At 30.6% G+C, this 12,027-nt stretch overlaps 1 protein-coding gene across 1 annotated transcript; it reads right to left on the reverse strand.

The window, feature by feature from the left end:
• Positions 1-202: 202 nt before the first annotated feature.
• Positions 203-4,237, reverse strand: LOC115979829 (laccase-17-like). The gene is made up of 6 exons (XM_031101885.1): positions 4,046-4,237; positions 3,793-3,944; positions 3,346-3,590; positions 2,987-3,115; positions 1,937-2,905; positions 203-557 (listed from the first exon to the last, which is right to left on the reverse strand). Exons 1-6 carry the CDS (start codon positions 4,172-4,174, stop codon positions 427-429), a joined length of 1,755 nt encoding a protein of 584 aa, XP_030957745.1. The 5' UTR covers positions 4,175-4,237; the 3' UTR covers positions 203-426.
• Between the last annotated feature and the right edge of the window lie 7,790 nt (positions 4,238-12,027).

A 12,027-nucleotide genomic window follows, 5' to 3' on the forward strand; every position in this document is an offset into this window, starting at 1 on the left:
AAGATTGGATTTGGGCCTATACTATGGGGCTAACATATCTCTAACGGAAAATAATATATGTGATAAGCATGATTAACCTATAATCAATCTCAAAATTTTGGGATTAAAATCTTGGTCATGGCTGATGCTATTGTTGTTAATGTCGATACAGTATAAACGCGATTGTAGGAGCTAGGAGGCATTACAACATGTATTTATCAGGGCAGCAGTCCATTGTAAAGACAAAGTACAATTTTAAAAAGTCTAAAATAGTAATTTCATAACCGCATTAGAGAGTTACTTCTCTCTTTACAGGCTGCTTAACATAATTTTGTTAGGAACAAAACAAACCAACAGAATCAAAACAATAATAATTTATGAAAATAAAGTAAAAAACAATATGCCAAAACAGACATTCACTTCAGTATCTTTAAATATAGTCAATGTTTAACACTTCGGAAAATCTGATGGTGGAGGAGGTAGCTTCTGATTGGGCAGCTTCCCATCAAGGACAATCCATGCCATCTTCAACCCCCAGCTCAAATGGACCTCAAAGTGACAGTGCATAAACCAAACACCTATTTCACACACCTTCATCATCATATGCTCAATATATGGTTTACAGAATATGTATGATAAGATAATCAAAAAGACATGCATGGAGGTGAATATCATACGAGTGTAATACAATATAATAAAAGTTGGATTTTACGCATCATATTTGTGTCACGTCATTTATGGTAAGCATTAAATATCTTTTGCCATGTGGAGCATTCAATTTATAAGATAATTTTTTTTAGGTTAAATGACTTTAGTCTGTTAACTATAAGATCAATGTGGTGCCTTAACTAGTAACTGTGTCAATTTAAACCATTAATTTTTAAAATCAAGTTAAAGTTATCCTTGGTTTTAACTAAATTTTTTTTGAGAATTTTTACACTTTCTATAATAACCTTTTCATGTGTGTTCCATTTGCCACATAAATTAATTTCATTAAAATTTTAACAAAGAGCCACATAAACGAATTTCATTAAAATTTTAACAAAGAGAAGATTTAATGATTAAGGGTCCGTTTGGATACAGCTGAAAACTAAAAACTGAAACTGAAAAACACTGTAGCAAAATAATTTTTAAATGTGTGAATAGTACCGTAGAATCCATTTTTAATGAAAAAGTTGCTGAAAAGTGAAATTTGTGAGTCCGTGAACAATACACGATGTGCACTGATTGACTGAAAAAGTGAGAAAAGTCAAACTTTGCGGTTATTGTTCATTGAACAGTGCATGAACAGTAGCTGCAAGTCTCACAAACGCATGGAAAAAAAAAAAAAAAAAGGAAAAACACATACGCAAACGCACTGGTTTTCAGCCCAATCTAAACGTAGCCTTAATTGACTAGATTTTGAAAAGTAAGACTAAATTGATACAATTAATAGTCAAATGATCAAATTAAACTTTTACTCAACTGTTTGAGGACCAAATTAATAATTTAACATTTTTTCTAAAAACTTTATTACCAATGTTATACGAAGTTTGAAATATTCTTTTGATTAAAACTCTAATATTAAGAGTTTCATGAAAATAAAATAAATTTCATTATTTGTAGTGTAATTTTGATAAAAACTTGACCTTACACGGATGAGTTTCTACCACATGACTTTAGGTAATATTTTTGGATTTATTTTTACTATTTATTTTATTACTTAATTTTGATTATGTTAATGAGAGATTTTCTTTAATTGACATATAAGTTTTAATTAAAATTCATTCATCACATGGTCATATTGAAAGTTATTTATATAGGGTGAATCTCCGATCTAGAGCTCCAATGCATTCAACAGACATAGACATAGAATCAACACACAACCATTTTTGGACATGTGTCATGTCTGTTTTGCATCCATTACACTGGAACACTAGATGCCAGCCAGATCCATATATGTATATACTGTCCTTACCAGGGTTATCTGCATGGAAACGAATTGCCACCCAACCGCCTGATGGCACACCAATAGTGTTCCTTTCAACTGGATCAACAAGATTAAAGTTGGCAGGGTCCCTGTTAGGATCAAAGTTACCAAAACCTTGTCCTACTACAAAGAAGTTATATCCATGAAGATGGAGAGGGTGACTCTCAGCACCAAGAATGCTGGTGTCTTGCAACACTACTTCCACACTTGTGTTGAATGGTAGGACTATTAGTTTAGTACCATTGCTGACCACGGTGTTGTTTAGTGGATTATTGCTTGTGTAATTGAATGGGAACAAAGGTGAGCTTGGAAAATCAGTGGTGTAAACCCCATTTGATTTCCCAAAGAAATAGGCTTGGAGGAGTGCAGTTGTAGGGAGTGTAAAGGAGATATTGTTTATAGTAGCTGCAAATTTTGTGCCATTAGGCCCTTGGCAGGTTTGGTTCTTGGGGCATGGGCTGCTTCCAAGGCCTACTGTAAAGAAGAAGTGCTTTTGGACAGTTTGAGGGACTCTAGCAGGGAATTCAGCATTGGCCAAACTGTGGAATTTGTTACTAAAATTTGCAGCAAATGTAGTGTCATTAATGGCAGGCAGGGTTGGTTTTGATAGTGGGAGGCTTTTTGATTTTGTAGAAGAAGAATTTGATGGACGTTCATACTCCAGAATACCAGCAGTTGTGGAATTATCAAAAGCGCCGCGGCCAGTGAAATAAGGCCTGGCTGCCATTAAAAAAGTCACATTGGGGTGGTGGTGTTTGGTTTTCAGGAGAACATTGGTAGTTTGTCCTGGTGCAATTAGAAGTATATTGGTTTTGAAAGGCTTAACATAAACTGCATCAGCTTCAACAATGGTGAGAGCGTGATTTGCTATACTGAAAAAGAGATCATCATTCATGTCAGCGTTGATCAATCGGAGGAGATATGTTTTCCCTGGCTTCACCTTCAGCTTGAATGTATCTGTAGAGCATTAGAAAAAGAGCAAGTTTTTTAGTGACTATGCTAGTATTTGTAGAGAATTGTGATCATTTTGATTAATACCTTTAGCAGAACAATTGTACAATGGCCCTTGAAGTCCATTAATGGTGAATGCATCAGAGACATTTGGGCCAGCTCCAGTCTGTAGAGCCTGGGTAATAACTGCCTCTGTATCATTATTCCACCACTCACCTGTAGTTGGCCATATTTGTTATGTTTTAATAAATTCAATTAGTGTATGTGACACAAAAATTTTCACAGACTATTGATGTGGCCTGTTGTGATTGGTTTATAATAAAAGTGGTATTAGTAGTAAGCCTAATTGAAAATGATGTTGCTCCAATCTCAACTAGCCAAATTAACAAGTTGTGAATTTAGGTAGAATTTAGCATGGATGTAAAAATTCTAGAGTTAGTTGGTACCAAACAACATGGGGATTTCCCTAAAAGGTTTGGGAAATGGGTAGGACACATTGTGCTTGGGGAGGATGATAATGGGTCCATAGAGAGTAGCTCTTAGCCAAGAGATGTGAGCATGCCAGAAGAGAGTCCCTCTTTGGCCAACTATAGTGAAGTTGTACACATAAGTCTGGCCAGTTTGAATGGGACATTGTGTTATATATGCTGGTCCATCTGCCCATCCACTCTGAATTTGTCGGACTCCATGCCTGTGATCATCATCCAAAATTCACCAAATTTTTCATTAGTAAAATGTCACAATTAATCTAGTTTCTAGGCATTACATGTATAAAAAAGTTAGTAACTTCATGTTGCTATCCCTATCAGCCAGTAAAACTAATTTTTAACACTAGTAGGTATTTTCTTTTAGTGTGACAGAAAATGATATTATGGAAACTGATTTTCACATACCAATGGATGCTGACATTGTTCTTAACATGATTGACCACTTCAACCACAACTCTGTCACCCTCTCTAGCAATGATAGCAGGCCCCGGAAACTTCCCATTAACTGTCACTATGCTCTTTGTGTGGCACAATCGAGTGACATTTTGCAACCTTATCTGCAACGAAAAAATGGAAGTAGAAAATAAAATTTGTTAGAATAAGTGTAATTTTAAGTATGTTACTATATCAGCTTAGTAATTGAGGGCACAACACATACATCGAACTTGTAGTGCCTTGTAATGGGCTCTTGCTTGGCAATGGCAAGCTCAGGAATGATACAAAGGAAGTTTATAGCAAAAAGAAAAACTCCTACAATTGCTGCTGATGGAAAAAGAGAAGCACCCATGTTTTTGTGTTTACTTTTACAATATTTGTTGAGAGATGGGAAGAGGAAATGCGAGCATAAACTTTATGCTTCTAGTGAAGCTTGTTTCATAAAACAGTGAGCGTTGCTTTTATAGACATGACACACCGTTTGGTTGATTAGGTAGCTATATGTTTCAAATAAAGCAGCTCTTGGGCCAGCTTAAGCTTTGGAGTGTTTTCAAAGTCAATTTAATTTGTTTTTCCTACTATTCTATTCTATTCTTGTTGAACATTGTTCAAGGCCGGCTCAATCTTTTGTCAGCATAGTCAATGGACTAAAGGCTCCAAATGAAAGAAGACCCTTTATTACCAATAGTATATCATATATGCTTGTTTTATAGTGTAACAAAAACAATAAATTAAGCCGCCACGAAGTTAGGGACATAATTTTTCACAACTAGTGAAGTAGCAAGTTATGATTGGAGCAAAATCACTTTCGCAAGGGCCTACCACTTACGCCACTTTTATTAAAACCGATCACACTATGCCACCCCAAAATTTGTTCAAAAATTTTGACTCGACTTATTAGTTTGGAAACCAATCGTGTTTAGTTATGGTCAACCAACATGATGTAACCATTAAGGGGGATATCTGATTGTTATCACCTTCCCATAACTAAGAGCCAATTGATCTTTAGTTGATGTTAATCACTATGATGGACAGACAAAGATTTGCATGTTGGTTGGTGATACTGTGTATGAGAGTTTCACCTTTCAAGACCACACAGAAGAGGACATTTGAGCAACCTTTCCTTCAAGCAAGAAAAAGAATGACACTATGAAAGTGACTAGTTTGATTCGTTATTTCTTATCTTTAATGAACTAAACTACTCCTTAAGCTTTACCATAAAGCTGAAGTAACATACTGGAAGTTGTAAAACTCCCATCAATGGAAGAGTATAAGATAAAAATGGGTGTTTATTATTATATTTAAAGCATATGCATCATGTGGTGAGATAGATGACACATATGCTGGATTTATAAGATCATTATTGCATTATCAAACACAACAATTATTTCTTCATGGGCACAGCTTTGATTGTTAAAATGTTTCTCTTATTGCTATTGTTTGCCATTATTTTTTGATCATCTTAGTGTAGCTTAATATCTATCAAGAAAGTTTGGACAGCCCAGTTGGTACAGTATATAAAAATTGAATGGATTTCACCAAACTGGAGTATTGGACACCATTCATATCCAAAATCTAATGCCATATTGGGCTTTATTTGAAGTCCATGAATCATCTTCTTTGACTGAGGATAGTGTGAGAGAAAAGCCCATTTAGGCCTGTTACTTGAGCTTAATGACAAAATTTACTCCAAGATCAACTACTTCAAGTACAGGCTCAGAAAGTGGACCTTAAATTTATGACCACAAAAAAGAGTAATACAAAAGAAAAAAAGGGTATATTTTGAGTTAATAGTGTGTACAAGGCAACCAATGAAAACAAAGAACACCGACGCCGACATTAAAAAGCAACTTATTTATTAATCCAAAATTGGCTTTTGTTTTTTTTTAATCATTCATTTGAATCACCAATTAAGCCAAAGATCTTTCTCAAAAAAAAAGTAAAATAAAAAAATAAAAAGCCAAAGATACAACAAAAAGTCAAAAACCTTAAAACTTGAGGATGAAAGTGTTATGATGATTATCATCATGTACCATAACTTGGTCAAATTAATATAAAATTCAACATAGTATGTCCATAAGTATCCTATATCACAAAGTAATTCACACATATATAATATAAGGATTTAATTTATTTGATATAAATTGACACAGGATAAAATAATCCAATGACAATTTTTATCAATAAAATATAATTTTTTTATAATAATATTAAGAACACATTTATTTTCATAATTTGTTAAAATAAGAAATTGTGATTAAAATAATACTACTTTTACGTGAATATACAATTTACCACACATAAAGAAAAACGAATCACGATTTTATCATGATTGTAGCTAGCAAAAATTATTCTTATTAAATTCTTTTTCACATGTAAAAAGTAAAATCTAATATGCCCAACCTGCATCAAATCCCAGCTAGATAGAATAGTAAAAAGGGAACCCAAATCGTGCAAAATGTGAATCCCATGAAAAGAAAAAGGATTAATAAAGAGTGACAATTTGACAAGATCAAATATATTATCACCAACAAAATAAAAAAGTTCCAAAAGAAAAGTAAACCACTTTAGTAAAAGACTAATCTGACACGTGGACATGTGTCACACGTTTATTTCATAGGACCCACAATTAAGAATGAAAAAAAAAAAAAAAAGTGAAGAAAAATAAAAAAGGAAATGCTAAGCTCATATATTTTTGTGACAATTTAGGATATGTTTGGTATGAATGTGGATTATAATATGAATAGTAATTTTTATTACCAGAAATAAAATATGTTGTAATGGAATAACTAAACTTATTCATTAGTTTGATTGTAAGTTGTAACATTAGAATAAAACTTATGATCTATTTTAGGAAATATCTCATTCATACAATTATATTTTCTAAAAAATAATATATTTTAAATTTTAGAGAGATGAGTTATTTTTTAATGATTTTTTATTTTCATAATTGTTAGGTGGATATGGAAAGTTTATTTATTTGGAAATATATTAGTGTTGGAAATTATTATATCTACTAAGGAATAATTATTACAACCATTTTAGAGAGTAATAGTTATTCTTCATTTTAAAGAATAACTACTCATAAGGAATAACTATTCCCTGTAATAAAAATATAACCAAACTATTGAATGGCTAAACCAAGTTTATTTATTTGGAAATATGTTAGTGTTGGAAATTATTATATCTACTAAGGAATAGTTATTACAACCCTTTTAGAGAGTATTAGTTATTCTTCATTTTAAAGAATAACTACTCATAAGGAATAACTACTCATAAGGAATAACTATTCCCTGTAATAAAAATATATAACCAAACTATTGAATGGCTAAACTATAGGAATAATTATTACATTACAGTCTACCAAAGGTACGTGATAAGTTATAAATGACAGGATAAAATTAGGAAGTTTATATGGATCTATAACTTCATCACCCACAACTTTGCCGCGTGAATAAATTGTAATAAAATTGTAACAAAAAAAAATGTGGTCTTCGCGTTACTGTAGAAAATAGTTTAGAAGTGAAGATAGAATACAGGGAATCTAGTGAGAAAGTGGGGTGGGGTGGGGTGGGGGATGAGAGTATTAGTTATTCTTCATTTTAAAGAATAACTACTCATAAGGAATAACTATTCCCTGTAATAAAAATATAACCAAACTATTGAATGGCTAAACTATAGGAATAATTATTACATTACATTCTACCAAATGTACGTGATAAGTTATAAATGACAGGATAAAATTAGGAAGTTTATATGGATCTATAACTTCATCACCCACAACTTTACCGCGTGAATAAATTGTAATAAAATTGTAACAAAAAAAAATGTGGTCTTCGCGTTACTGTAGAAAATAGTTTAGAAGTGAAGATAGAATACAGGGAATCTAGTGAGAAAGTGGGGTGGGGTGGGGTGGGGGGATGAGAGACAGGTCAGAGAGCGCGATACGTGGATGACGCAATCAACGTCAGGAGAGGGGTCTTGTCAATTTGTCACCTATTGATAGTGTGACAAGACTCGTGACGTTAGAAAGACCCTTCTGAGTTAACAATCAATCCTCCCTTCTCTTTCGCATTACTTTTTTTATTCTTTTTTTTATTTAATTTAAAATTTTATAATAAATTAGGATATTTAATTTTTTTTTTTAAATACTGAAATATATATATATATATATATTTATTTAATAAGTGTTACACCCTCCTCACATGTGATGATGAACCTTACAAATGTGGGAAGTATACATGATTGAAATATTACATATTACGATTACAAAAGTTACAACTAATACTTGATCAAAGTATAGGTTTTTAAAAGTGATTTTTTTTTCCTTTTTCAATTTCAATAATCTAAAAACATAAGTCAAATACTTCTTCTCTTTGGGTCTATTTATTTTAACTAAAAATTTCTAATTATTTTCATTTGTCTCAATTTTTTTAATAAATACTACTATATTTTTGCATAGTTTATAACAAAAAATCAAAAATAAATAAATAAAGAACTCGTCCACATGGAGCAATATATTTAAAATAAAATAAAAAATGATCTTTTTTTTTTTAATATTTTATGTGAATACTGAACCTATATTAAACTTCAAACCAAAAGAATACATCATGGATTAAAGTTTGCTTAAGAAAGCAAGAACTATCTTCCATCCAAGTTTCAAAATCAACAATGCCGAAAGCATGTTTGGTTAATAAATGGGCTGGTCTATTATCTTGTCTCTTAATTTACACATGTATTACTATCCATAGTTTGAAATTGAAAAAAAAAAAAAAAAAAAAAAAAAAAAAAAAAAAAACTGATTATAACTCCAATCAAATTTAATACACTTAACAAAAAATTTTGTAATACAATGCATAAACATTTTTTTACTTGAATAATAAGTTCACTAACACACACAAATAAAGCAACATTATAAGTTCCAATTAATTCAACTAATAAAGTATCTTACTTTTGAATAAAAGATTTGAACTTCAAACCTTGCCTATTCCATAAAAGTTAAAACCAATTAATATATTAACTTTTTTTAAAAAGAAGATCAACATATATTTATTCAATCGGCTATATTAATATCTTAACTTAGAAATAAAGATTAATATATATTTAGATATGACACATAGCAAAAATTAGACATTTAATTTAGAATATATATAGATTCTAAATTAAATGTCTAATTTTTTTTTTCTATATGTCCTATCTAAATATATATTAATTTTTGTGCTAAGTGAGTTATTTAGAGGAAGATGAGAGGTTGACTTTTTTTTTAAATTTCACTAAAGGGATTTACTTCACGTTGAAAACTAAGGGGTCCAATATAATTGCCATTATCATGCTGCCCAAAAGCCGAGGATGAATTAGAAGAAAAAAATGTATCATTTTTATGGACCGAATCCTTTACTTTTGTTTAGTGAGTCTTAGACTCTTAGTAACATATTAAGGATAAGTCTAAATAGGCTGGGATGGTTGTTATCATTCCGGATTAAGGTGAAGTACAATTTTAGAATTCAAATTTAATCAAAATTAGTTTCTAATTGAATTATAATTTTTTGTCATGTGTTTAAATAATTTTTTTAAAAAAAAATTTGGTGCCAAATGACCCCATTTGTAATGCTCAGTGTAAAAACTGAGAGGCCACCTTATTACCACCACTAATAAATATTTTCATATTGTGCAAAAACACAAACATGAATTACGAACTAATTATCTTTATATATTAAAAAGATTTAAAAAGTTAGTTATTCTTTAATAAAATGTCAAAAATACCCCTAAGTTAATTAGATAATCCCTTATTCTTAAAAAAAAATAAAAAATAGGGTTAAAATTGTAATTCAAAAAAATTAAAAAAAAAAACTACCAAATAAATTTTTTTTTCCTAAAAATTAATACACTCTCTATTTAAATATATTTTACATTAAATTTTAATTTCTTAAAAATCTCTTCCTATATAACCTTACTAATATAGTAGTAGATAAATTCAAATTGAAAAGTTATATTAAATTCAAAAAAAAAAAAAAAAAAAAAACCTCATCGCACGTGCAACAATATGTCTATGTTTTGAAACTATTTATGTTCGTATGTCTGTTTTGAAACTCGATTTTAACAAAATTGAGTTACAAGTAGAACTCAACATTAGCAATGTCGAATTCTATGCATATTTTTCCACTTAATTTAAAAAAAAAAATTAGGTGAAACTCAATTTTGCTAAAATCGAGTTTCAATTAAAAATTTACATATAACTTGATTTTGAAGATATCGAGTTTTATACCGAACTCGATTTTGTTAAAATCGAGTTTCATAAATAAGAACACGAATTTAAATAGTTTCAAAATAAAAATATATTACTATTATTTACTTATTTTTGCAAAATAAAGACAAATTTCCAATATCCCCTAAAACATTCTACATAAGTTAAAAATATATTTTATCTATAAATAAAGGCAACACCCGAATTAAAATATATTTTATATTTGTTAATTTGATGGGTTGGAGCCGACGTGAGTGGGGGGATGATGACGTAGGGGACAGATTAGACGGGGGGTGAAAGGGACTTGTTTGGCTTTACTTGGGTCCTGTGGGCTGAGCTGGGCCTTTTTAGACACATCGACAGCATCGCGCGCGATGCGCGGGAGCTTATTTCTGTAATATAAAAAGCCCCCACTCGACTCGAACTCAACTCCCACATATGACATTGATGATGATGTTCATGATGATGATGCATTGATGATAAAATTGAATTCATGAAAATGATACATATGCCCCCCAAAATCTTCGTACTTTTATGGGCCCCACTTTTGCTGCAGGGAATCAACTCCTTCCTACGCATGTTTTTGATTGATTTCCTTATACCTACACTATAGTGACTTTGATATTATGCCCCTTTTCACTTTTTTCTTCTTTTTTTTTGGGTATATTTATTTCATTCTTTAAAGTAATTTTGAGTGAATATTTTGCTATTTACATAATAATTAAACCACTTGAACTTCATAAAAGGGAAATATTTACATTCAATTTGGGGGAAAATTCATCCAACTCATTAGGGGTGTGTGTCGGTAGGTACAGTTGGTTTCGAGAAGAGTTTTAAGGCTACGTTACAAGGGTCAATTTATGTAAGGTCGAATCATCGTCGTACTGCTTATCATTAATATGGTGATGGTGATTTGCGATTTGGTAGTCAATTTTTGATACGAAATATCCCAAGCATCAAGATCTTATCCAAGATAGATGTACCACATGCAGTGGCCCATGACAATCAAAGAGAGATGGTACAAATTCCTCAACAAAAAAAAAAAAAGAAAAAAGAAAAAAGAAAGAGATGGTACAAGCATGTTTTTTTGTGTGGATTAATTCTACACCTCCAAATTCAAACATATATGTTTCAATATAAAATGTGAGGAGTGGGTAAGTTTTCAATATTAGAAAAATAAGTAAAGTCTAGATTAATTCTAAAACCTCCAAAGAACTTGATATTACATAAAAATATTAGTAGTATATAAGTATTAAAATAAATATTAAAATTTTATGTAATTGTATGATACCTTACTTGTATCGGTCTAATAAAATTACATATGGTGGTAATTTTGTTACATTTAGGGGTAACAAATGTCATAAATAACCTTCTCCCCTCTCCTCGTGTTTGTGTGTTAAAAATATTTAGTATTTTTTTTTTAAAATGTCATAAATAAGATAATGTCTACATGAAAGCTAATGGTAAGTTTCATTATGTGACAATTCATATGAGCATCCACATATATTTAATTGTATGATGATTCATCAAATAGGTTATTTGATTATAATAATTGTGCATGATCCTTTAATTGTCTCATATTGGGATGAAGGAAAGCACTATTTATAATGCATGAATAACTCCTTTTAATGCATTAATTTTAATTCATGATGATCAAGGTTCATTTTTTCTCTTTTAAATTATTCTTTTCTAGTTTCTATCATCTAATTCATGGAATTAATTAAAATACAATTTAATTATTTGAGTTTTATTTATGAAACTTGGCTAATTTTTGAAAGAGTGTGAATTGATTGAGTTCAAATTAGGTTTTTATATATTACATGAAAAATTATCTTTATATCTTAAAGGGCAACATTTAATCCAAATATGTTATAATACAATCATAATAACTAGTGTGTAATCTCGTGCATATGCACGGCTACAATTAAAATCAATCACAATTACATGATTCAAATTATACA

The sequence above is a fragment of the Quercus lobata genome, chromosome 3 (assembly GCF_001633185.2).
Source record: "Quercus lobata isolate SW786 chromosome 3, ValleyOak3.0 Primary Assembly, whole genome shotgun sequence".
Classification (NCBI taxonomy): domain Eukaryota; kingdom Viridiplantae; phylum Streptophyta; class Magnoliopsida; order Fagales; family Fagaceae; genus Quercus; species Quercus lobata.